The sequence below is a fragment of the Macrotis lagotis genome, chromosome 4 (assembly GCF_037893015.1).
Source record: "Macrotis lagotis isolate mMagLag1 chromosome 4, bilby.v1.9.chrom.fasta, whole genome shotgun sequence".
NCBI classification, from domain to species: Eukaryota; Metazoa; Chordata; class Mammalia; order Peramelemorphia; family Peramelidae; genus Macrotis; species Macrotis lagotis.
Window position 1 is genome coordinate 200,778,058 of NC_133661.1, and position 24,716 is coordinate 200,802,773.

Genomic DNA, 24,716 nt, shown 5'->3' on the forward strand with positions numbered 1-24,716 from the left:
ACTGCGCTGCCTCCAATTGCCTCCAGGGCTGGTGACGTCGTGCTTGCGGATTGGCTGCAGGGAGAGGCCAAGGCGGGGCGGGGCTGAGATCGAAGGAGAGTCCGAGGTGGAGGGGGCGGGGATAACCGTTGCTCGGAGACGGAACGCACGTGTCCCGCCGCGGGTCCCTCCGGAAAGTGAGGCGTGAGGTTTGGGGCGGCGCAGTGGGATCCGGCGCGCATCCCCATAGCCGCGGGGCGTCCTTCTGTGGACCTGTGGACCTGCGCTAGGAAGGCGGGGTGCCCTGGATGAGCTCTGCTAACATTTCTTGTTATGGACACACGGACACACGCACACTATGCTTCTCTGCCTCTCTGCCTCGGTCTGTCTGTCTGTCTGTCTCTCTCTCTCTCCCCCTCCCCCTAGGACAGTTCTCGAAATTACTGGGGACTTAATAAATACTTGTTTGATCACTTGTACAAAAATATTTATAGCAGCCCTGTTTGTGGTGGCAAAGAATTGGAAATCCAGCGAATGTCCTTCAGTTGGGGAATGGCTTAGCAAACTGTGGTATATGTATGTCATGGAACGCTATTGTTTGTTCTATTAGAAACCAGAAGGGACGGGATTTCAGGGCAGCCTGGAGGGATTTGCATGAACTTTTGCTGAGTGAGATGAGCAGAACCAGAAGAACATCGTACACCCGCTCATTCCATCAGTGCAACAATCAGGGACAATTTTGGGCTGTCTGCAATGGAGAATACCATATGTATCCAGAGAAAGAACTTTGGTGTTTGAACAAAGAACAAAGACTTTTACCTTTAACTTAGGAAAAAAACAAGCTGATATCTTATTGTCTGATCTTACTATCTCTTATACTTTTTATTTTTTCCTCAAGGATATGATTTCTCTCTCATTACATTCAATTTGGATCAATGTATACCATGGAAACAATGTAAAGACTGACAGATTAGAGCTGTGAACTCATCCAAACCTTCTGGAGAGCTATTCAGAACTATGCCCAAAGGGCAACAAAAATGTGCATACCCTTGGACCCAGCAATGCCACTACTGGGTCTATATCCTTTAGAGATGATGAAAAAAGGTAAAAATATTACTTGTACAAAAATATTTATAGCAGCCCTGTTTGTGGTGGCAAAGAATTGGAAATCAAGTAAATGTCCTTCAATTGGGGAATGGCTTAGAAAACTGTGGTATATGTATGTCATGGAACACTATTGTTCTATTAGAAACAGGGGGGATGGGAATTCAAGGAAGTATGGAAGGATTTGCATGAACTGATTCTGAGTGAGATGAGCAGAACCAGAAAAACACTGCACACCCTAATAGCAACATAGGAGTGATGTTCAACCTTGAAGGACTCACTCATTCCATCAGTGCAACAATCGGGAGCAATTTTGGGCTGTCTGCAAAGGAGAGTGCCATCTGTATCCAGATAAGGAGCTGTGGAGTTTGAACAAAGTTGAAGGACTATCCCATGCAATTTAGAAAAACACAGATATTGTCTGATCTCTAAGGATAAGATTTCTCTCTCATCACACGCAATTTGGATCAAGGTACAACATGGAAACAAAGTAAAGACTGACAGATTGCTTTCCGTGGGGGAGTGGGGGGAGGGATGTAAGATTGGGGAGAAAATTGTAAAACTCAAATAATATCTTTAATAAAAATTAATTTAAAAAACTGACAGATTGTCTTCTTGGGGGTGAGGGAAGTAAGATTAGGGGAAAATTTGTAAAACTCTAAATAAAATTTTTAAGTACAATAAATAAATAAATGAATGCTTGTTTGAACATGATTAATATGAATATATGTTTAACATAAACATTAACTTAGATTGTTTTGAGGGAAAGGAAGGAGGGACAAAAATGTGAAACTCAAACCTTACCAAAAAATGATAGTTGAAAACTTCCTCTTATCAGGGAGGCATAATATAATAATAACTTCCTAACAACTCATGAATGCTATTGGAGTGTGCCTGTACTTTGTTTATAAACTTTCAGTCATGATGCAGTAGTCAGATGCTAATGCTTGTCAATTCCTTCTGAAAGAAAACCATGACATCAAGAAAGTGATGCTATGACAGGGGAGTGTATTGGATTTAAGTGAGGGGATGCTATGCTAAGTCACCAGCCTGACTTTCTCCTCCAGAGCTATCTGGGGTCAGTGACCAGATATGAATCAGGATGATCAGAGATGGCCATGGATATGAAGCAATCATTTCAGTGATTTGTTCAAGGTCATACAGCTAATTAAGTGTCAAATGTCTGAGGCCAGATTAGAACTCAAGTCTTCCTGACTCCAAAGTTGGTGTTCCATCCACTAGCTGTCCTTTAAAATGGCCTCCTGGAGTAGAGCTTGAATGGACAGAGATGTTGTAGATTCCTGTAACACGTAAGATCAGTACCTCTGAGGTCACTTCCAGCTTTGAAATGTCTCTCTAACCACTCTTCACATAGTTTTTTTTTTCAGCTTTGTTGAAAAGAAGGTTGTTTTGTACACTACTTGTAGTAGACTTTCAGACTTTCTTGTCTTCCTTTAGCATCATGAAAAACCCTGGTTTTTTATACCTCCTCCCTAACAATAAATATGCTTGTTGTATTTGTTTAGTAGCTGGAGTTGTGATCCTGTATGGGAAGCAAGGATGAGGCAAGTGAGGTCAGTTAAGTCATTCATCTTAGACTGAATTTAGGTCTCCTGATCATTTGTAGTCAGCATTCCCTGAACATCCTAAGAGAGGTAACTGTTATTGTTTGTCCTTCATTCTCAGAGGGCCATGATATCAGGGATGTTATACCATGTCATTCAAGTGAATTTAAGTGAGGGAGGGCTGTGCAAAGCCACCAACCTCACTTTCTTCTCTGAAGCCAATGGAGCAATATGACTGAGCATCTCTTGGGTGTCAGATTTGGCTTGGACTTGTTGGTTGGAGGTAAGGGAGTCTCGTGAAATGAACTGTAGACCAAAGGAAGGCAACTCTGTTGCTATGGAGATTGGTTGCTAATGGGAGGAGGTACCAAAAAAAACAAACCAAAAAAACCCCAAAAAACAAACCACCAAGGTTTTTTGACCAAAGTATAAATATGTTAATTCATTATGCCAAAGGAAAGTCTAAAAAAGCAACACCTGAGGGGGGTGGGGGATCAAGGGGGTAAAGGAATGTCTCAGGACATTGCACCAAGCCGGTGCATATTTGCTATCCTTTGACAGATGCCTACTTGGAATACTTTCCTTTCAGTTGTCTATGACCTACTTTTGAAATGACTCAGAGTACAAAGCTATGAAACAGTCCTTTCACTCAACTAATTCAAATAAAAAAAACAATCCTTTTGCCATATATATTTATATTTGCTGAATTATACATCCCTGTAGTAAGATAGCTCTGTGCCCTTTTTGTTTGTTCTGAGTTCTATGTTGGATTCTAAGAATCCCAAGGGCAAGAGCAATTTGTGTATGCATTTAAGTGTGTGTGTGTGAATATGTATATGTATGTATATACATATGTGATATCTCCTCATAGCATCTAGTATTTTCTACTCAGAAAAAAAAAATGAGTGATCAATAAATGTTGCAGACTGATACTGACTGACTTATCTACAGGTCTGCTTATCATTGCTATGGCAGCTTGCTTTTCAGGCAGAGAAACCTGGATTCTTCCTAAGAACTGTTTGCTTCTGTCATCTTGCTCTAAAGAGATAATCACCCAACCAGCAGCATGCCTAGGGCATGAAATCAGGTTAGCTGGCAGAGGAAAAGCCTGACATTTTACTCTAGATGTGAAAGCAGTTACCTGTAGGTACTCACTAAATACTTGTTGAATGAATGAAACCTACTCAGAAGCTGTCAAGAGAACTTAACTCCAGTACTTTTGCTAGAAGATCATGGAGGGAACAGAAGCAAAGTCTCTGCTTACTCTTTTTGGAGTCTCTTTCATATATTTTTTGAAGAGGTAGAGAATTTGATGTCTACATGAAAGGCCCTTCCAGTTGTACAATTTTATGATTCTATGCTTCCTTGATCTCTTAGTCAAGCTCCAAGGTTCCCCCCATCTCTAAAATTCTGATTGTAGTATGATTCCTCAATCTATTAATTCATTAACAGTAAGAGTATTAATCAGGCTGCCCAGTCATTTCAAAGAGTGAAATGTCACTAACATGAGAGTTAAGCCCTAGACAGTATTTCAAGACCTTCAGGCCAATTTCAAGAATTTTAAGTAACAATTGAAAATTAACTGGTTCTTTGAACATTTCTTAGATTCTAATAAAATGACAAACCTTACTTATGCTCACTGTGAAGTAGTTTGTTCCTTTTGACCACACCTACCCATATTTTAGATGAGATCAGACAATTCAACAAGCATTAATTAAACATCTACTGTGTACCAGGCTGGTTGGTTGTTTAAAATAAAGGAAAGAAAAGAAAAGGTAAAGTGACCCATTAAAAGCTATGTATAAGACAAATTGGAGATAATCTTAAAGGTAAGGCATAACTGAAACCTAGTTATTCTATGGATTCCTACCTCTCCATAAGGACAGAGATCTCCATGTTTTTCAAGTACTATATAATGAGCAGAATGCTATCTAATTTTAGAGGGAATATTATCCAGTTCTGGAAGGAAATCATGTACCTCTACTTTTAAATCTCTTTGGACCCTGCTTAACCACAATATTCTTTGCGCTTATAAATGATTGTTTATCATTGATTAAAAATTATATTGAGAGGCATAGCATTGAGAGAACTTTCCTCAAAAGGGGGAAAATTTTCAATTCCTTCAATCCTGGTTTTGAGCCTTTCCTCTGTCAAATACTGTCTGACCCTGGGCAAGTAACAACTCTCAGTGCTATAGGCAATTCTCTAAAAGTATAAATTGCAGAACTAATCTGGATTGGGAAGGAGGATGGTTTTTTGGGGGTAAGGGATGGTAGTGAGGGAGGTATACTAATGAAATCAGAAGTCCTATCCCTTTATGGGGCAGACACTGGGTTTAAGAGCTGAAGATGAAAAGAAAGGTTAAAAACTATCACATTCTAATGGAAGAGATATGTGTGTGTACATATATATATACATATATAAAGTTACATATGGAGTAGAAGGAGGGTAACTCTAGAGGAGAAGACTCTCATAATAATATCTGAGGGAAGAGGGTGCTAGAGGGTGGACTAGAGAAGGAAACCAAGGGTTCCAAGAGGTAGAAGTGAGGAAGGAGATCATTGCAGGGATAGGAAAGAACCAGTAACAATCACAAAGAGATGAGAGACAAAGTGATGTATGTGAAGAGCAGTCCCCTAGAGCTGGATCACGGAGTGGAGGGCAGTAGAGTTTAAGAAGACTAGGAAGGGAGAAAGAGGTCAAGTCTGTGAAGAACTTTTTTTCTTTTTCTTTTTTTTTTTTAAAGATTTTTCAAGGCAATGGGGTTAAGTGGCTTGCCCAAGGCCACACAGCTAGGTAATTATTAAGTGTCTGAGGTCAGATTTGAACCCAGGTACTCCAAGGCCAGTGCTCTATCTTTTGCACCACCTAGCCACCCGAAGAATTTTTTTTTGTTTAGGAAAGATTTTATTTATTTTGAGTTTTACAATTTTCTCCCCATTCTTGCTTCCCTCCCCCCACCCCCCCACAGAAGGCAGTCTGTTAGTCTTTACATTGGTTCTATGTTATACATTGATCTCAGTTGAATGTGATGACAGAGAAATCATATCCTTAAGGAAGAAAAATAAAGTATGAGATAGTAAAATTACTTAATAATATAACTTTTTTTTTTCTAATTTGATGGTAATAGTCTTTGGTCTTTGTTCAAAGTCCATAATTCTTTCGCTGGATACAGATGGTATTCTCCATTGCAGATGGCCCAAAATTGTCCCTGGTTGTTGCCCTGCAGAGATGAGCAAATCCATCAAGGTTGATCGTCAACCCCATGTTGCTGTTAGGGTGTACAATGTTTTTCTGGTTCTGCTAATTTTCCTCAGCATCAGTTCATGCAAATCCTTCCAGGCTTCCCTGAATTCCCATCCCTCCTGGTTACTAATAGAACAATAGTGCTCCATCACATACATATACCACAGTTTGTTAAGCCATTTTCCAATTGAAGGACATTCATTTAATTTTCAATTTTTTTGCCACCACAAACAGGGCTGCTATAAATATTTTTGTACAAGTGATGTTTTTACCCTTTTTCATAATCCAGTAGTGGTATTGCTGGGTCAAAGGGTATGCACATTTTTGTTGCCCTTTGGGCATAATCCCAAATTGCTCTCCAGAAAGGTTGGATGAGTTCACAGCTCCACCAACAATGTATTAGTGTCCCAGATTTCCCACATCCCTTCCAACATTGATCATTGTCCTTTCTGGACATATTGGCCAGTCTGAGAGGTGTGAGGTGGTATCTCAAAGATGCTTTAATTTGCATTTCTCTACTAATTAATGATTTAGAGAAATTTTTCATATGGCTATGGATCGCTTTGATTTCCTCAGCTGAACATTGCCTTTGCATATCCTTTGACTATTTGTCAATTGGGGAATGGCTTGTTTTTTTTGAAAATTTGGCTCAGTTCTCTGTATATTTTAGAAATGAATCCTTTGTCAGAAATACTAGTTGCAAAAATTGTTTCCCAATTCACTACATTTCTTTTGATCTTGGATGCAGTAGTTTTGTCTGTGCAAAAGCTTTTTAATTTAATGTAATCATAATTATCTAGTCTGTTTTGAATGTTCTCTATCTCTTCCTTGATCACAAACTCTTTCCCTTTCCATAGATCTGACAGATAAACTACTTCTTGATCTTCTAGTTTGCTTATAATATTGTTTTTTATGTCTAAGTCCTGTATCCATTTTGATCTTATCTTGGTATAGGGTTTGAGGTGTTGGTCTAATCTAAGTTTCTTCCATACTAACTTCCAATTTTCCCAACAGTTTTTATCGAAGAGAGAGTTTTTATCCCAATATCTGGACTCTTTGGGTTTATCAAAAGATTACTATAATCATTTCCTGCTATTACACCTAGTTTATTACACTGATCCACGACTCTATTTCTTAGCCAACACCAGACAGTTTTGAGGACTGATGCTTAATATAATTTTAGATCTGATAAGGCTAAGCCACCTCTGTGAAGAACTTTAAATGCAAAACAAGAGACTATATTTATCTTGGAGGGAATAAGGATGCAATGGGGGTTTTTTGGATGCTGAATGGAATGTGTTTGGCCAAACAAACTGTAAAGATTTAACCTTCAAGTCCATTTTGGTATAGATTTAGCATATTATCATGCTAGACTATAATAGTTTGTATAGTGTTTTTATTTTTTCTAAGCATGCTTTCATTTGCATCTCATCTGTTCTTTACAACAGCCCTATGAATCATAACATGCCCCTATTTTTATATGTATCTAATAGATAAGAAAATTGAGAAACAGAAATGTTAACTTTTTTAAAAAGAATCATTATTTTAACATTCATTTTAAGCTCCAAATTCTCTCCCTCTCTCCAATCCCTCTTCACCCAGAGAAAGACAAGCAATACTCATTATCTTGTAAATGTAATGCCCAGTATGATACTCATTATCAACCCAAAAGTGAAGTCATACAAAACATATTTCCATATTATCAATGTTGCAAAAAAGCAAGAAAATAGATATATAATAAAGTGGGGCGGGGCAAGTTTCCATCTGCACTCAGAGTTCATCAGTTCTCTCTCTAGAGATGGATACCACTTTTTAATCATTACTCTTTTGGAACTGTCTTACATCATTATATTGATCAGAGTTGCTAAGTCACAGTTGATCATGGGTACAATATTGCTATTATTATGTACATTGTTCTGGTTCTGCTCACTTCACTTTGAATCAGTTCATAAGTTTTTCTTTTTATTATTATTATTATTATTATTATTATTATTATTATTATTATTATACAAACATTTTATTTGTTTTCAAAATACATCCAACAGTTTTTTCTACCAATCTTTTTTTTGTGAGGTTTTGAGTTTTACAATTTTTCTACCTTCTTCCTTTCCCTCCCCCTCCCCCCAACAGAAGGCATTCTAATTTAGGTTTTACATTTATATACATGATAAAAGCATTGATTTAAATTGAACTTGCAAAAGACAACATAGTTTTCTCTAAAACCACTTCCTTTATCTTTTCTTGTAGCAATGTAAGTATTCCATTACATTCATGTAGCACAACTTGTGGTATAAACGTTCCTCAATGTTTGAGCTTCTATAAATATTTTGGTACATATAAGTCCTTTTCTCTATTTTCTTTGTTCTCTTTGGGGTTCAAACCTAGTAGTGTTATTACTGGGTCAAAGGGTGTGCTCCTTGGACATAGTTCACAGATCTACCAACAGTACCATATGAAGAGCTATATTTTCATATCCCTTCCATTAACTGACTTTTAAAAGTAAACTGATTCCCATTCCATTCCTTTAAAGAGGTGAGAGAACTATGGATATGAAACACATCATACAATATTCAGACTTTTCCAATAAATTGATTTTACTTACTTTTTTCTTTAACAGAATTTTTTTTCTCAAATACATGTAAAGACAATTTCAACATTTTAAAAAAAATTGGGGTTCCAAATTTTTACTCTCTTCTCCTAATTTACCCCCTCCCTGAGATAAGCAATTTGATAAAGGTTATACATGTGCAGTTAGCAAAACATATTTCCATATAAGTCATGCTTTTAAAAAAAAAAAAGCAAAAAATAGTATGTTTTGATCTGGATTCAAATTCCATCAGTACTTTCTCAGGAAATGGATAGCATTTTTAGGGGGATTCCTTTGGAATTGCTTGGATCATAATATTCCTGAGAGCTAAGTCAGTTACAGTTAATCATTGTACAATATTGTACAACATTCTCCTAGTTCTGCTCACTTAGTATCTGCATATATATATATATATATATATATATATATATATATATATATATATCTTTCCAATTTTTTTCTGGCACAATAAATGTTCCATTACAAGTATATACCATAGTCATTTTTTTTAAAGATTTTTTCAAGGCAATGGGGCTAAGCGGCTTGCCCAAGGCCACACGGCTACATAATTAGCGTCTGAGGTCAGATTTGAACCCAGGTACTCCTGACTCCAAGGCCGGTGCTCTATTCACTACACCACCTAGCCTCCCCTATACCATAGTCATTTCCCCAAGTGATGGACATCTCTTCAATTTCCATTTGAGTTTCACTTCTTTGCTGAAAAAGAAGCTGTAATAAATATTTTTGTATTTATAGATCTTTTCCCTATTTTCTTTGTTCTCTTTGGAGTACAGACCAAGTAGCTAGCTGTATTACTGGTTCAAAGGATAATCAGTTTGATGATCTTCAGACATGATTCCAAATCATTTTCTAGAATGGTTGGATGAGTTCACTCCAAGAGTCTATTTCCATATACCTTCCATTAACTGACTTTTTTTGGTTGTTTTTGCAAGGCAATGTAGTTAAGTGACTTACCCAAGGTCACACAGCTAGTTAATTATTGTCTCAGGTCCTCCTGACTCCAGGACCCCTATCCACTGTGCCACCTAACTTAGCCCCCCCTTTTCCATTAAATGACTCTTAAAAGTTAATTAGAATTAAAAATATATTAAAAATATAAAATTAAAAAAATATAAAAAAAAGTTAACTAGTTCCCCACTCCATTCCTTTAAAGAATGAGAATCCCATAGATAGGGCATATGCTATACATTTTCAGATCTTTCCATTATATCAATACGTTTACTGATTGTATCTCTTCATCTTTTTCTTTCTTCCTTTAAAAATATTGCTGTATACCATAGAAGCAATGTAAAGACTAACAGACTGCCTTCTGTGGAGGGGTGGGGAGGGAAGCGAGATTAGGGAAAAATTTTAAAATTCAAAATAAATAAATTTAAAAAAAGAAAAAAATTATTTGTTGTAAGAGGTGGAGTATTGGGAGAAATAAATATGTAAAAAAATACAACCCACATTTTTTTAAATGGAGAAAGCCTCCAACGTACTATCACGCTGCGATCTTAAAAGACCAAGACTGTCCTTACTCTAGCAGCAAAGGCCTTAACGACTTCCCAGGGCCCCTCCCTCAGTTGGCGCCCCTTACGTCACTGCGCCTGCGACAGCTCTCTTGGCGGCCTCCACATTCGGCCGTGGTGATTGGCCGGTGCGTAGGTGACGTCGTCTCCGCGAGCCGTAGAGAGCGGGCGCTTCCCACGTGGGCGAACCGCCGCCGGTCTATGTGGTCGCCAGGGTCCGGGCTTCTCTGCTCCCTGCTCGCCGCAGCTCGCCCTGCCGTGCGGACCTTGGCCTCGGCCGGCCTGCTGGGAAGCCCCCGCGGCTGCGGGGCGAGGATGGCGAGCTGTGGGAGCGAGGCTCCCGCCCGGAAGGACGGACCCTCCGCTTGCTCCGAGGCGCCGGAAGAGCCGGGCCGGCAGGAAGAGCAGGCCCCGGCGCCGGCCCCGGGCGGGCGGAAGAAGCGGCGCGGCCAGGTCGGGGAGCGCTTGGTGCCGGCCCCCAAGAAGCGGCGGGCCGGGGTCAGCTTCGGCGACCAGCACTTTGCCGAGACCAGCTATTACTTCGAGGGCGGGCTGCGCAAGGTGCGGCCTTACTACTTCGACTTCCAGACCTACTGCAAGGGCCGCTGGGTGGGCCGCAGCCTGCTCCACGTCTACAGCACCGAGTTCCGCGCCCACCCCCTCGCCTATTACGAGGCGGCCGCCAGGACCGGCCGCCTGCGCCTCAACGAGCAGCCAGTGCACGACCTCGGCGTTATCCTTAAGGTGGGGCCCCTGGGAGAGGAGGGGGAGACGGCGGGGACCCACGCAAATGACTCCCCAGCAAAGCCTCCACCCAGTGATCTCTCTGGCTCCATCTCCGATGGCTCCGGGGGATAGACCTGAGTTCACATGCAGCCCCAAACATTTAACTAACACTGTAGCCCCTGAATAAATCCCTTAATCTCTCAACTTTACCTTCCCTATGTGCATAACAAGGATAATGACACTGAGCTCACAAAGTGAGGGTTGTGAGGATGGCCTGAGACAGATATTTTCAAAGTTCCGTATAGATCCTAGCTATCATCATCATCATCATCATCATTATTATTATTACTTTTCATCCTTGTATACTTTTCCTATGTAAATGGGAGCAAGCTCCTTACAGACAGGGACTCTGCCTTTTTGTTCTAAATTAGCAGGAGCAATTTATCCGCTTAACTGGGTTAGGGAAGTAGTTAGCTTGACCTCTTTGAGAGTCCTTAACTGAGTTTCCCAGATTCCTAAAGGACAGACCATGGACAGATTGGCACTATTTTCCTAGTTCTTTTTGGTGTCGTTTTCCTTTCTAGTCAAGTCAGGAAGCACTGGGTGCTATGTGCTAATGAGCTAATTAATGCTAAATTTAGTTGGAAGATGTCTTCATTGTCCTTACCCAGTAGTTTCTAGCCACCAAACCCTAGCATCATGCTGGTACCCGATAATAATCTCATGAGTTTTAAAAGTAAGATTCATTTTTCTTGTTGAACATCCACCCTTTGATACCCCGTAATCGCCTGATTTGCACAATAACTAATATGTCTTGACTTTCTCTCCTTGCTTTTCTGCCCATTCTTTTTGAAGTCTTAATTATTCTTCACCCCTTCCTTTAAATGTGGCTGGTTATTCCCCATTGTCTGTCCTCAGCATCTCCTTTCTCTTCTCTATGCTTCTCCCATTGACTTCAGTCACAATCTCTATATGAATTACAGATGACCTCTAATCCATCTTGGGCATGTCACTTCCAAAATCAAGTCATTTCTTACTCTTCTCCTAAACTCACTTTTCTTCCCATCTCTGTTTCTGTCAGTAATACAACCAGTAATATAGGTTTGTCATATCAACCATTTTCATCCTTTGCTTCTTTCTTAGCTCCTACATTTAATTAGTGGTCAGGTTTTATTGATTTTATCACCAACATCCTATCTTTTCTGCCCTACCTTATCAGACCTACGAGTTAATATATACTTCCACTCTCCTTTATATCATTGCTAAAGTAATTTTCTGACTATGAAAGCCTGATCCTGCTCAAAAACCTTCATAGTGCCCCATTATCTACATAGGATAAGATACAAACTCCTTTTTCCCAGCATTATAAGGCTCACATGATCTTTTCCATTTTTACATTTTTTCCCTTTTTTGTATATTATTAGTACTACTACTACTTTTCTACTCTCTGTATATTGATACACAGTGTTCTTATACCTGAATAGCTTCTTATACCTTTGCCTGTAAAATACTCTCCTTCAGGGACTTGTTCAATTGCTGCCACCCAATCCTTCCTGACATCCCCACGTGGTGTGATTCTCTACCTTCTATGTACTTATGTACTTATGTACATAGTACTTATAAGTACTATGTACTTATCACTGTTAAATTTTACTATAACTTTCTGTACACATGTCATAACTCTGTTGTAAATTCCTTAAGTGCAAGAAGTGTTTTTTCCAACTCTGTCTCCTGGACACCTGAGACTACATATGTCTAATTTACTGACTGCCCAATTATATATGTGATTTATTAATCTCCATTCATAATGAGGATTGTAGTTATTCCTCATGAGCATAGCATTCTCCTTTTTTGAAAATGTTTTATTAAATAAGCATCACTGTCACTATCTACTTCTCATTTCTTCCCCCACTTTATTTAAAAAAAAAGACATTCAAAGAAGTCAGTTTAGGAGCCATGCCTCATGTTCCACCAAGAGGAAATAAGCTCTGTAAGAGCTGCCACTTCCTTATCTGAATGTTGTATAAATTTCTCTAGCACCTATCAGAGTTGTATTTAGATGGTTCAGTGAATAGAACACTGGGCCTAGAGTCAGGAAGACCTGAATTCAAATCTGACCTTAGACACCAGCTGTTTGACCTTTCACCCTGACTACCTCAGTTCCTCATCTATAAAAAAGAGCTGGAAAAGGAAATGGCAAACCAATCCAGCATGTTTGCCAAGAAAAACACAAATGGGTGATGAAGAATCAGATAACAACCAAAATAACTAAACAGCATCAAATACATGAGTGAGCAGTTTGAGGAATTCCCTTGAGTTTTAGGACCCATGATCAATTTCTGTGTGCTGTAATTTCAGAGGACTGATGATGAAACATACCCCTTGGCAAAGTGGTGGGTAGCACACTGTAGGTTTGAACATTTTCAGACATTGGTCAGTCAATCTTGCCTTTATGAAGTGCCTACTATATACCAAGCCCTATATATCCAGGAATACAAAAATAAAATATGAATTGGTCCTTGAACTCAAGAGGCTTACATTCTATTGGGGGGATGTGTGATATGGTTATAAATGTAAGATTTGTTTGAATGTCTTTAGCAAAAGTCCTGTGAAGAAATGGAAGGGCAAGAAGTCACTAGGAAATGAGCACTGTGTAAAAAAAAAAGCATTAAAAAAAAAACAGGGGCGGCTAGGTGGTGTAGTGGATAAAGCACCGGCCTTGGAGTCAGGAGTACCTGGGTTCAAATCTGGTCTCAGACACTTAATAATTGCCTAGCTGTGTGGCCTTAGGCAAGCCACGTAACCCCCTTTGCCTTGCAAAAACCTAAAACAACAACAACAACAAAACCTTGAGAGATGGTATTTCATAGTTGGAAGAGTTCTGAACTTGCAGTTGAGAAGACCCAGAGCCGAGCCCTTAATCAAACATTTATTGGTTTTGTGTCCTCAGCTAGGTCTCTTACTCTTTAGTCTCCTCATCTGTAAAATGTAAGGGTTAGATTCCAAGACTTGTCATTCTGACTCTTAACTCCCAAATGGTAGTGATTGTTCTTGTGTCCCTGATTGCTCCTTTCCCATTTGGGTATTGACTTATTGATGCTGTATTTCTCTGGCAGGACAACGATTTCCTCCGGAACACTGTCCACCGGCATGAACCCCCTGTGACAGCAGAGCCCATCCACCTGCTAGCTGAGAATGATGAAGTTGTGGTGGTAGACAAGCCCTCCTCCATGCCCGTTCATCCTTGTGGTCGCTTCCGCCATAATACTGTCATCTTTGTCCTGGGCAAGGAGCACCAGCTTAAGGAGCTGCATCCACTACATAGGCTAGATCGACTCACCTCAGGGGTGCTCATGTTTGCCAAGACAGCTGCTGTCTCTGAGCGGATTCATGAACAAGTTAGAGATCGGCAGGTAGGGCTAGGTGGGCAAGCAGGGCCCTTTCCACTTAAAGTTCTTCTCAAAGGTCAAGATAGTTTGAGCCCACAGATGACCTGTGTTGGGCTGGGAAGAGAGTCTTTGAATTCTAAATCTCACATCACCTAGTCAAGGTCAGACTGAAATCTTTATTGTTTTCAAATGACCAGTGTTGGGAAGAGAGTCTTTGAACTTTAAATCTCAAATCACCTGGTCAAGGTCAGACTGAAATCTCGATATTGTTTTCATAGGACTCAAGGATAGAGAGCATAGGCTTATAAAGATTTAAAGTTGGAAGAGACCTACTAGGGGATCTATTCTAACTCCTGATTTTACAAATGATAAGATTCATAGGAGTATAATAAATTGCTCAACATCACATAATAAGTAAGCCTCTTCATCTGAACTGAATACTATTATAATGAACAATTTTGACCTTGGAAAAGAGATGAGAAAATGTACCTCTCTCCCTTTTTTGCAAAAGTGGGGGACTGTGGATATGAAATATTGCATGTACATTCAGATTCATTTGATTGGTTGCTGAATTTTTTGGATATTTTTCTTTTTTTTCTTCATTGCAAAGTAACAGAAATGTTATAAATTTTTTGCTTTCTGGGTAATGATAGTTGCTAATGGAGCAAGAGAGAAGGATATGTTTTGAAATAAATATAAAAGAAAGCAAAAAAACTAAACTTATTAAAAATAAATATATATTTGCTTTTAACATTCTTTTTTAATTTTGAGTTTCGAATTCTCTCCCTCTCTACAGTCTCTCCCTTACCCATTGAGAAAGCAAACTATTTCAATTATATATATATGAAACATAATATCCATATTAGCCATGTTGCAAAAGCTGCTTCAGTCTGCACCCAGAGTTCCTCAGTTCTCCCTCTAGAGTTAGATAGTATTTTTTTTTTTATCATGAGTCCTTCAGAATTGTCTTGGACCATTGATTTATCAGAGACCTAATGTGTTAACTTAATTATTATGGAAATGTTTTGCATGATTCCACATGTATAGCCTATGTTAAATTGCTTGCCTTCTTGATGTGGGAGAGGGAGGGAGAGAATTTGGAACTCATAATTTTTAAAATGTTAAAAATTGTTTCGTCATGTACCTGGAGAAAAAAATACTAAATAGACTTTTTAAAAATTTTTAAAAATATATAATGTGTTATGGTGCAGATAAGCAGGTGGGGAAGGTGCTAATATTTAAGGGAGATGCCCTGTAAGAGGAATAGGGAAGCTTAGATGGTAAGAAAACTCCATGATTAGACTCCTGGGACTGTTGAATCTGGATGTGGGAGAAGTAGACCCAGAATACTTGGGGGTGGCAATCTAAGAGCTGGAACGTCTTTGCTGACTTAGTCTTCTCCTCTGTAGCTGGAGAAAGAATATGTGTGCCGTGTGGAAGGAGAGTTCCCTGCTGAAGAAGTCACCTGCAAGGAGCCCATCTTGGTGGTATCCTACAAGGTGGGGCTCTGCCGTGTAGACCCACGGGGCAAATCCTGTGAAACTGTGTTCCAGAGACTAAGTTACAATGGTCACTCTAGTGTGGTCCTCTGTCGGCCTCTTACTGGTCGTACCCACCAGATCCGGGTACATTTGCAGTTCCTGGGCCACCCTATAATCAATGACCCCATCTATAACACAGCAGCTTGGGGTCCTGCCCGGGGCCGAGGTGGCCATGTCCCTAAGACAGATGATGAGTTACTACGGGACCTGTTGGAGGAACACCGGGCCAAACAAAGCCTGAATGTTCTGGATCTCTTTGAAGGGGATCTACCCCCAGATCTTAAATCCTCCTCAGACCCAGTTTTCAAGCAGGACTTGAAAGAGCCACCTGTACCCACCAAAAACCCAGAGGAGCCAAACCAAGCAGTATCCATTGATTTAGACACAAGAGAACTGGCCCCTGAGAAGGCAGCTGACTCAGGACTTAAAGACAAAGAGATGGACCCTCTCTGTGAGGAGTGCCGTTTGGTGAGACAAGACCCCTTGCCTCAGGAGCTGGTGATGTATCTTCATGCCCTACGCTATAAAGGACCAGGTTTTGAGTACTCTTCACCCATGCCTGCCTGGGCACAGGATGACTGGAAGGAAGACTGAGGGGAATGGTTCCTGGATTGCCTTCTACATTAGAGACAAGTGTCTCACAGCTTCTATGGCTAGACCTCTCTTAATGAGGGAAAGTGGAAGTTCACTGTTGGCACTCAGGACTGGAAAGGAGGAGTCTTGGGCTTTGAAGTTTGCTCTTTTTTCTAGAGCAAAGGGGAAATTATATACCTCATTTGCCATCCTACCTCCAGCCAAAGTTTTGGCATCTCTTCATTCTGAAAATGTTCCTTGGGCGGCTAGATGGCACAGTGGATAGAGCACCGGCCTTGAGTTCAAATTCAGCCTCAGACACTTAATAATTACTTAGCTATGTGGCCTTGGGCAAGCCAATTAACCTCCCCAATATCTTTCTTTTGGGGGTTGTTCTCTGCGCTTTCTGGTGCTTCTGCTTGGTTCCAAACTCTGTGGTTGTAACTTATTCCCTTCAAACTTCTTTACTGTGCAAGTAGAGGTTTTCTCCCTGCTGCAGAACGTTTTTGTCTCTTCCACTGTGATTTGGTTCCTGTTTTCTCTAGGTCAAGGACAAGGAAGGTCAGCTTGTGGGCCATATAAGGCTGTCTGTCTGACACTGCCATGGCATCTGCAGGCAGGACTTGAAATTCAATACATCTAGGAGCTTTTTAGGGGGTGAATTAATTAAATCTTTGGCCAAATATAGCAGAGGAGTGATGTTACAAATATCAAATGACCCTTGGCAGAAAAATGTTTACCTATCCCTACCCTAGGTGTATACCATCTAAATGCTATTTTAGTCAAGTAGGTAATATTTTTAATAAGAAATTTGGTTTTTATATTGTGATCCCTTCCCAGTTATGTCTTTCGGTTCCCCCAACACCAACCAAAAAACTTAAGTATAACTGCAAGTGACAGATAGTGTGTAATGGTGCCCAGGCCCCACATTCTCCACCAAGAAGAGATATCCCAACTACAGGCATCAGAAATCCACATCATTCATTGTATTTGATTTAAATTTTGTTATTATTTACAGTGATATAACTATTACACCCGTGGTTCTTCTGATTCTGCTTTCTTTACATGTTATCAGTTCATACAGCAATTCCCATGAGCTCTGAATTCATCATTATTTATGGTATAATAATATTCCACATATATCACAGTTCATCTTTTCCATAATCATTGGGCCCCTACTGTTGTTTCCTGTTTTCGTTTCTGCAAATATTTTGATTTGCTTGGGACCTAGGTATGTTCCTGGTAGAGGATTCATGTGGTCCACATGACCATATGACAAAGTAGAAAAATCCATGGATTTAGAGACAGGACCCAAATTCCTACTGTACTCATAAGATCTTTTTTTTTCTCATAAGATCTTGTATCCTATAAGATCTTATAACATCTCATAAGATCCCCTTATTGGGACTCAGTTTCTTCAACTGCAAAATATAGGTATTGGACTAGACATTCCCTGAATTCCTTTCTTAGTTCTAAATCTTTGCACACTGACTTTTCTCTCAGAATCCCAAATTGATTTTCAGAATAGTTGTACCAATTCATAGTTCCATCAATAGTAGGTTGGACTGTTTCCCACAGCTTCTCCCAAACTGACTAGTTGGCTCTAGTATTGAGTGTTAGATGTGTGGGTGTAGTTCGAGTTGGTAAAAGAGGTTATTCTTTGCCTCCTTTTTTACTAACCTTAATCCCTGAATGGGTGTTATATCAGACAAACTGAGATCTGCGAAAGACCTTAGCTTATAAAGACCAAGGTCTCCCATTGCATCTGGGACCATTTCCAGTCATCCTGATCTCTATCTTAGCACTGGACCCAGATGGCTGTGGAGGGGAGAGTGAGCCTGGTGACTTTGTATAGCCCTATCTCACTTAAATCCAATTCACTTGCAAGTTATGACCTTACTTTGATGTTTGGTCCTTGTTGAGAGTCCTTAATTTCATCAAATGTGAGCTATCCTCCCCTAATGCAGATTGCTATTACTCTGTGACTTGAGACATCAACAGTGAATTGAGTTGCAAAAAAAAAACCTCAGCCTTTTGATGAGCCTCATGGCACTTAATGTAGACAAGCATTTATTAAGCCTCTAATAACAGCCTCTAATAATATACTTAGGAGGACCCTTCAGAGTTCATACTTTGTTAGACAGCTTTTGGGAACCCATGATTACTTCAGCATCACAATGTACTAGGAGATTGCCACCAACCTAACTCAGTCCCTTAACATTTGTAGCCTAGACAAGAAGTAATCAAGCCATATGCTACTCCCTAGTACAGACTGAACTAGATTAAAGTATGGTTAGAAGATATTTAACAAAATTAAAATGCAATGAAATAGATAATGTCAATATATGGATTTCTATGTCAATACATGGCCTGTAGGGCTTAATGGCCCCTGTTTTTATTTTAGTTTAACACTACTGACCTGAACTATTAATTAAACTATTTGATTTCCCTGCTTCCAACTCCTCCTCCAATCCATCTAAAATGATCTTCCCTACATCAGAACTTACTAGGTTATTTCTCTACTCGGGAGCCTTTTCTGGTTCCTCTTTACTTCTGGCATAATAAAATGCAAATAACCCTGGCATTTAAGACCCTCCAAGATCTGGCTCTGACCTACATTTTGAACTTTATATCACATTACTGCCCATCATTCAGTATGCTCCAGCATAATTGCAATGTCAGCGTTTTCTTAAACTTTTTTCCCTGCCTGCTTATATTCTAACCTATTCCCTATGTCTAGAATTCACTCATTTCTGCTTCTCAAAATGCCTATCTTCAAAACTTGGCTAGTTACCCTAGAAAACTATTGCTGTATGTGATGCTAAAAGCACTGTGCAAGGTTATGGTACCAAGTCAAAGTAATCATGTAGATAACACACACACACACACATATATATGTACTATAACATGCAAATAAGATAATTTTGGGGAAGTTGGCGCACTAATCCATGGGGAGAAGGTATCAAAAAAATCTCCATGTATGTGGTTGTACCCAAGCTATGTTGGATCCTAAAAGGGTTGGAAAAGAAGGAGAATGTAGAGTTGAAAATGACCCCAGGTTTGCCAACCTGAGTGACAGAAAGGTAAGTACACTTATTCACTGTTCCCCAATTTGCTGGGACTCGCTCTTTAAAATTATATATTCTCCTTAGCATGAGTGTTTGAAGAAAAGTAAATTCCAAACATGGAAGACAATTTGAACAAAGATAGAACAGTGGGAAATGGGAATATCAAGGATGAGAATAGTAAGTCTAATGTGGAACCCAGTGAATGAATGTACATAATGTAAAATCAAGAATGTTAACCTAGAGCCAAATTGTGGGAGGCTTCATTACATAAAGATAAGGAACTTCCATTTCATCCTACAGTCAGTGAGGAACCACCGAAAGTTCTTGAGAGGAATGATATGGTCAGACTTGTACTTTATAAAGATTGGCAATTGTGTGGAAATTTAATTCAGAGGATAAATTGTAAGCAAGAGTAAGTGAGAAAAGCAAAAGTTGGCTAGTGAATCTGCCTGCCTCAAGTGTTTCTCCTTTTCAATTTAGCTTAATTTAGCCTTCAAAGGAATTTTCCTAATGTTCTGATCCAACCCTTTCATCTTCCTACTCAGTAAATTCCAGTGGCTTCCTGTTACCCTTAGGGTCAAATGCAGGCTCCTCTGCTTAGTGTCCAGAACCCTTCATTTCCTAAGCCTTCTAACTTTCCAGTCTTCTTACACTCTTACTTCCCAATGCATGCTCTCCAGTCTAGTGACTCTGACTTCCTAGCAGTTTCACAACAAAAGGACCCCCCCCCCCCAACTTCAGGCATTCTCTCTGGGAATTTACTTTTCTGCTCTGATGATTGACCTCCCTGGCTTCCTTTAAATCCCAACTAAACTCCTGCCTTCTATTGGAAGACTTTCACAGTCCCTCTTAATCTCTTTATATTTGTCTTTGTGTTGTTTCCCTCATTGTAAGCTCTTTGAAGGCAGGGACTGTATTTTGTCTCATTTTGTATCTCTAGCTCTTAGCAGTGTCTGAACCGCAGGAGACACTTTAAAAAATATTGATCAAGGGGCAGCTAGGTGGCATAGTGAATAGAGTTCTGACCCTGGAGTCAAGAGGACCTGAATTCAAATGTGACTTCAGATGCTAATTACCTAGCTGTGTGATCTTGGGCAAGAAGTCATTTAACCCCATTGCCCTGCAAAAAAAAAATCCTAAAAAAAATATTGATCAATCTAGGCATTTATAGTAATCTAAGTGAAGTGCCATGAACCTAAAGTCTGTGGTAATGGTTTGACCAGAGAGAAGGAGACAGGTGCACTATGGACTTAGTCCTATGGGTGACAGAGTTGGGAAAGGATAATGTAGAGCTGAAAATTACTCCCATATTTGCCAGCCTGAGTGACAAAAAGGTAAGTGCTTTATACACTGTGCTCCTCACAGTTCCCCAATTTGCTGGGGCTCTTTCCTTAAAACTATATATTCTCCTTAAAAATTTTATATTTACTTGTCTGTGTCCTTCTTGTCCTGCCATTATAATGTAGACTTAATGGCAAGAAATAATTTATTTTTGTTTTTATAGGTCCCTAATATACTACTGGGTAGCTGTAAGGCTCATTGAATAAAGTTCTAGGACTGGAATCAGAAAGGCCTGTGTTCAAATCCAACCTCAGACACTAGTTTTATGACTTAATTGTCTTAATCCACTGAAGAAAAATGGCAAACCACTTTAGTAATTTTGCCTAGAAAATTCCATGAATAGCATTGGTGTGTAATGGTCCATGAAGTCAAGAAGAATCAGACACATCTGAAAAACAATAACAACAAAGTATAGTATTGCATAAGGTCTCCAATTTGATTCCAGTTCAACATATATCTCTTAAGCCCCTATTGGATGCTAGCAAAAAAAAAAAATTGTGCTAGTTGGCAAAATAAAAATGAGTTCCTGACCCAAAGGAGCTTAATTCAATTGAAAGGATACACATATCTTGATGACTTCAGTTTCTTTATATGTCAAATTAGGGGTTTGGCCTTGCCACCCTTCAAAATCCTTTCCAACTCAAGCTATGTTACTAGATATACAGATATAGTCATAGAATCGTGTAATTTAGAGCTGGGTGACATTTTTTTTTAGTTTTTTGGCAAGTTAAATGGGATTTAAGTGGCTTGCCCAAGGCCACACAGCCTAGGTAATTAAGTGTCTGAGGCCAGATTTGAACTCGGGTACTCCAGGGCCAGTGCTCTATCCACTGCACCACCTAGGTGTCCCTGGGTGAGATCTTGAAGGAGCTCAGTGTATTATTTTGTATAAACCACCTCATTCATTATAGATGTGGAAACTGAAGCCCAAAGAGGTATGTTTTAAGGAGAGGATTCTAACAACTATAGGCAGTTCAGGACAGTCTTCCTTGGAAAGTAGCACATCAGCTAAACCTTGAAGGATGCAAGGCTGAGGTGGAAGAAAGGAGAGATCCCTGCCTTTGCAAAGATGCTGAAGCAGGGAGTTAGACTATTGAGTTCCAGGAATAGCAAGAAACCCTGCTCCAGTGCAAAGTGAATGAAAGGACATAATATAAAATGAGGCTGGCAAGGTAAACTGGAGCTATGTTATGCAGTGCTTTAAATGCCAACCTGAAAAAGTTTATATCTTATTCTAGCGGAAATGGAGAGATTTGGTAAGAGTGGGACGTATCCCCCTTTGTACTTTAGAAACATTTGAGAGCTGGTTCAAGGGTAGATTAGAAAAGGGTAATGTTGGAAGCTAGCCTTCCAAGAAGCTGATTTAATAATCCAAAATTGAGATGATTAGGTCCCAGATTAGAAGTGTTGGTCATGTGTGTAGAGAAAAGAGCAACGACATATTTTGAAGATAGAATCAAAACAATTTGGCAACTGACTATATAGGGGAAGAGCTAGAGAAAAGGGACATCAGAGTCCTGGAGGAATCAGGGAATCCTAAGTAAGTGGTAGAACCTGAGCTTAATTTCAAAGGAAAGGGGCAGCTAGGTGGCGCAGTGGATAGAGCATCAGTCCTAGAGAGGACTTGAATTTTGAAGAAAGCATAGGATTCTAAAAAAAAGGAGAGATCAGGAGAGTGGAAATGTAGGATCTTTTCAGGAGAGGAAACTTACAGTTAATGAGATCAAGACCTTTTGTATTCCTGTACTGGGGGTGCAGATTTCTTTAAACACCAAATGAAATGCATTTCCATAGTCAAAGTAGAATAGAGAATGTGTAACCTGAGGTTGCCCTTGCCTCCTTGTTTGCTTCTGTGATGTCCATCTCCTTTTTACTAAGAATATCTGAACCTCTAGAGTTGTATATGTAGCCAGTCCTGTACATGACAAAATCATCCATGGACCAAAGACACACCCCAAAGCCTAGCAGTTTGTAGGATGATAAATAAAAGATGTCAGGAGGAATCCTTAGCCCTTTCTCTTACATCTTAGTTATTAACTCCTACATTCTTCTTTTACTCTTGCTTTACATTTACTTCCACTTCCTAATTCAATTCAATTCAGCATGCAATTTTTTTGGATATTTTATTTTTTTCCCCTTGATTATATGCAAAAACAAGTTTCAACATTCACTTCCAGAACCTTGCGTTCCAAATTTGCTCCCTTCATCCCACTCCACCCCCTCATTGAGAAAGCAAGTTATTTGATATAGGTTAAAAAGGTGTAATCATGAAAAATATCCCCATAAGTCATGTTATAAAAGTAAACAACCTGATCAATATTGGAAGGGATGTGGGAAATCTGGGACACTGATACATTGTTGCATCAGCTGTAAACTCATTCAACCTTTCTGGAGAGCAATTTGGAATTATGCCCAAACGGCAACAAAAATGTGTATACCCTTTGATCCAGCAATACCACTACTGGGTCTGTACCCTGAAGAGATGCTGAAAAAAGGTAAAAACATCACTTGTACAAAAATATTCATAGCAGCCCTGTTTGTGGTGGCAAAGAATTGGAAATTCAGTGAATGTCTATCAATTGGGGAATGCCTTAACAGACTGGTATATGTATATCATGGAACACTATTGTCCTATTAGAAACCAAGAGGGATGGAAATTCAGGGAAGCCTGGAAAGATTTGCATGAACTGATGCTGAGTGAGATGAACAGAACCAGGAAAAACACTGTACACTGTAACAGCAACATGGGGTTGATGATCAACCTTAATGGATTTACTCATTCCATCAGTGCAAGAATCAGGCACAATTTGGGGATATCTGTGATGGAGAAAGAATTATGGAGTTTGAACAAAGATCAAAGACTTACTTTTCATTTAAAACCCCCCATTATATTATTATGTAATTTTGCTATCTCTTATACTTTATTTTTTTTTAAGGATATGATCTCTCTCTCTCTCTCATCACATTCAGTTTAGATCAGTGTATACCATGGAAACAAAGTAAAGATTAACAGACTGCCTACTGGGAGTTGGGTGAGAGGGAAGCAAGATTAGGGGAAAAATTGTAAAATTCAAGATAAAAAATGTTTTAAAAAATAAACATAACCCACCCCCTCAAAAACAGAAATTTCAAGAAAAAGTGGGGGAAAAGTATGGTTCAATCTATATTCAGATACCATCATCTCTGTCTTTGGGATGGATAGATTATCTGTCATAATCCTTCAGAGTTTTTTTGGGTCACAACATTGATGAGAAAAGGTAGGTCATTCATAGATGATCATCTTGTAATATTGCTGTTACTTTGTATACAGTACATTTTCCATTCAGCATGCATCTATGAAGTGACTGCTCTGTGTCCAGGTAACCCATGCTTGACAAAAGGTGATTGCAGCAGTACAGCATAAGCTTTTGGAGTGTAGGAATTTTGTTTTTGTTTTGTTTTTAGCCTCCAGCCTTACTCCAGTGCAACTACTATGGGCTGGACACATTGTTAGAATGCCAGGCATAACACTTGCCAAAAAAAAATATGTAGAAAACTCACACAGGGCAAGCGCTCACAAGGGGGTCAGAAAAAGTGATACCAAGACACCCTAAAGGTCTCATTAAAGAACTTTAGAATTGATTGGGAGACAGTGGCACAGGGCCACCCAGTATGGCATGCCCTCATCAATGAGGGCGCTGCATTCTATGACGAAGGCAGAATTGAAGTAGCTCATAGGAAATGTGGCATACACAAGTCTAGAGTACCCAGTCCAGGTGTTCACATGGACTATTTGTGCACAACCTGTGGTAGAGCATTCCAAGCTCATATTTGTCTGATCAGCCAAAGTAGGACACACTGTAATTTATCTCATACAAAGTGATGTCATTTTGGTCTTCTTTGATAACAAAGGTCAAGAACCAACCAACTATCTCTGTGTCCAGGTTGGAGACTAAAAACAAAACAAAACAAAATCATTCCTACCCCTCAAAAGCTTATGCTGTACTGCCTCATCCTCCTTTAGTCAAGCATTATTAGTCTTCCAGTATGTGTTGAATACCTTATCGGGTAGGTGTTAAAAACATA

At 39.6% G+C, this 24,716-nt stretch overlaps 1 protein-coding gene across 1 annotated transcript; it reads left to right on the forward strand.

The window, feature by feature from the left end:
- The first annotated feature begins 10,207 nt into the window (after positions 1 to 10,207).
- Positions 10,208 to 23,735, forward strand: RPUSD2 (RNA pseudouridine synthase domain containing 2). Its single transcript, XM_074235108.1, has 3 exons — positions 10,208 to 10,757; positions 13,856 to 14,152; positions 15,538 to 23,735. Exons 1-3 carry the CDS (start codon positions 10,215 to 10,217, stop codon positions 16,261 to 16,263), a joined length of 1,566 nt encoding a protein of 521 aa, XP_074091209.1. The 5' UTR covers positions 10,208 to 10,214; the 3' UTR covers positions 16,264 to 23,735.
- Positions 23,736 to 24,716: the final 981 nt, after the last annotated feature.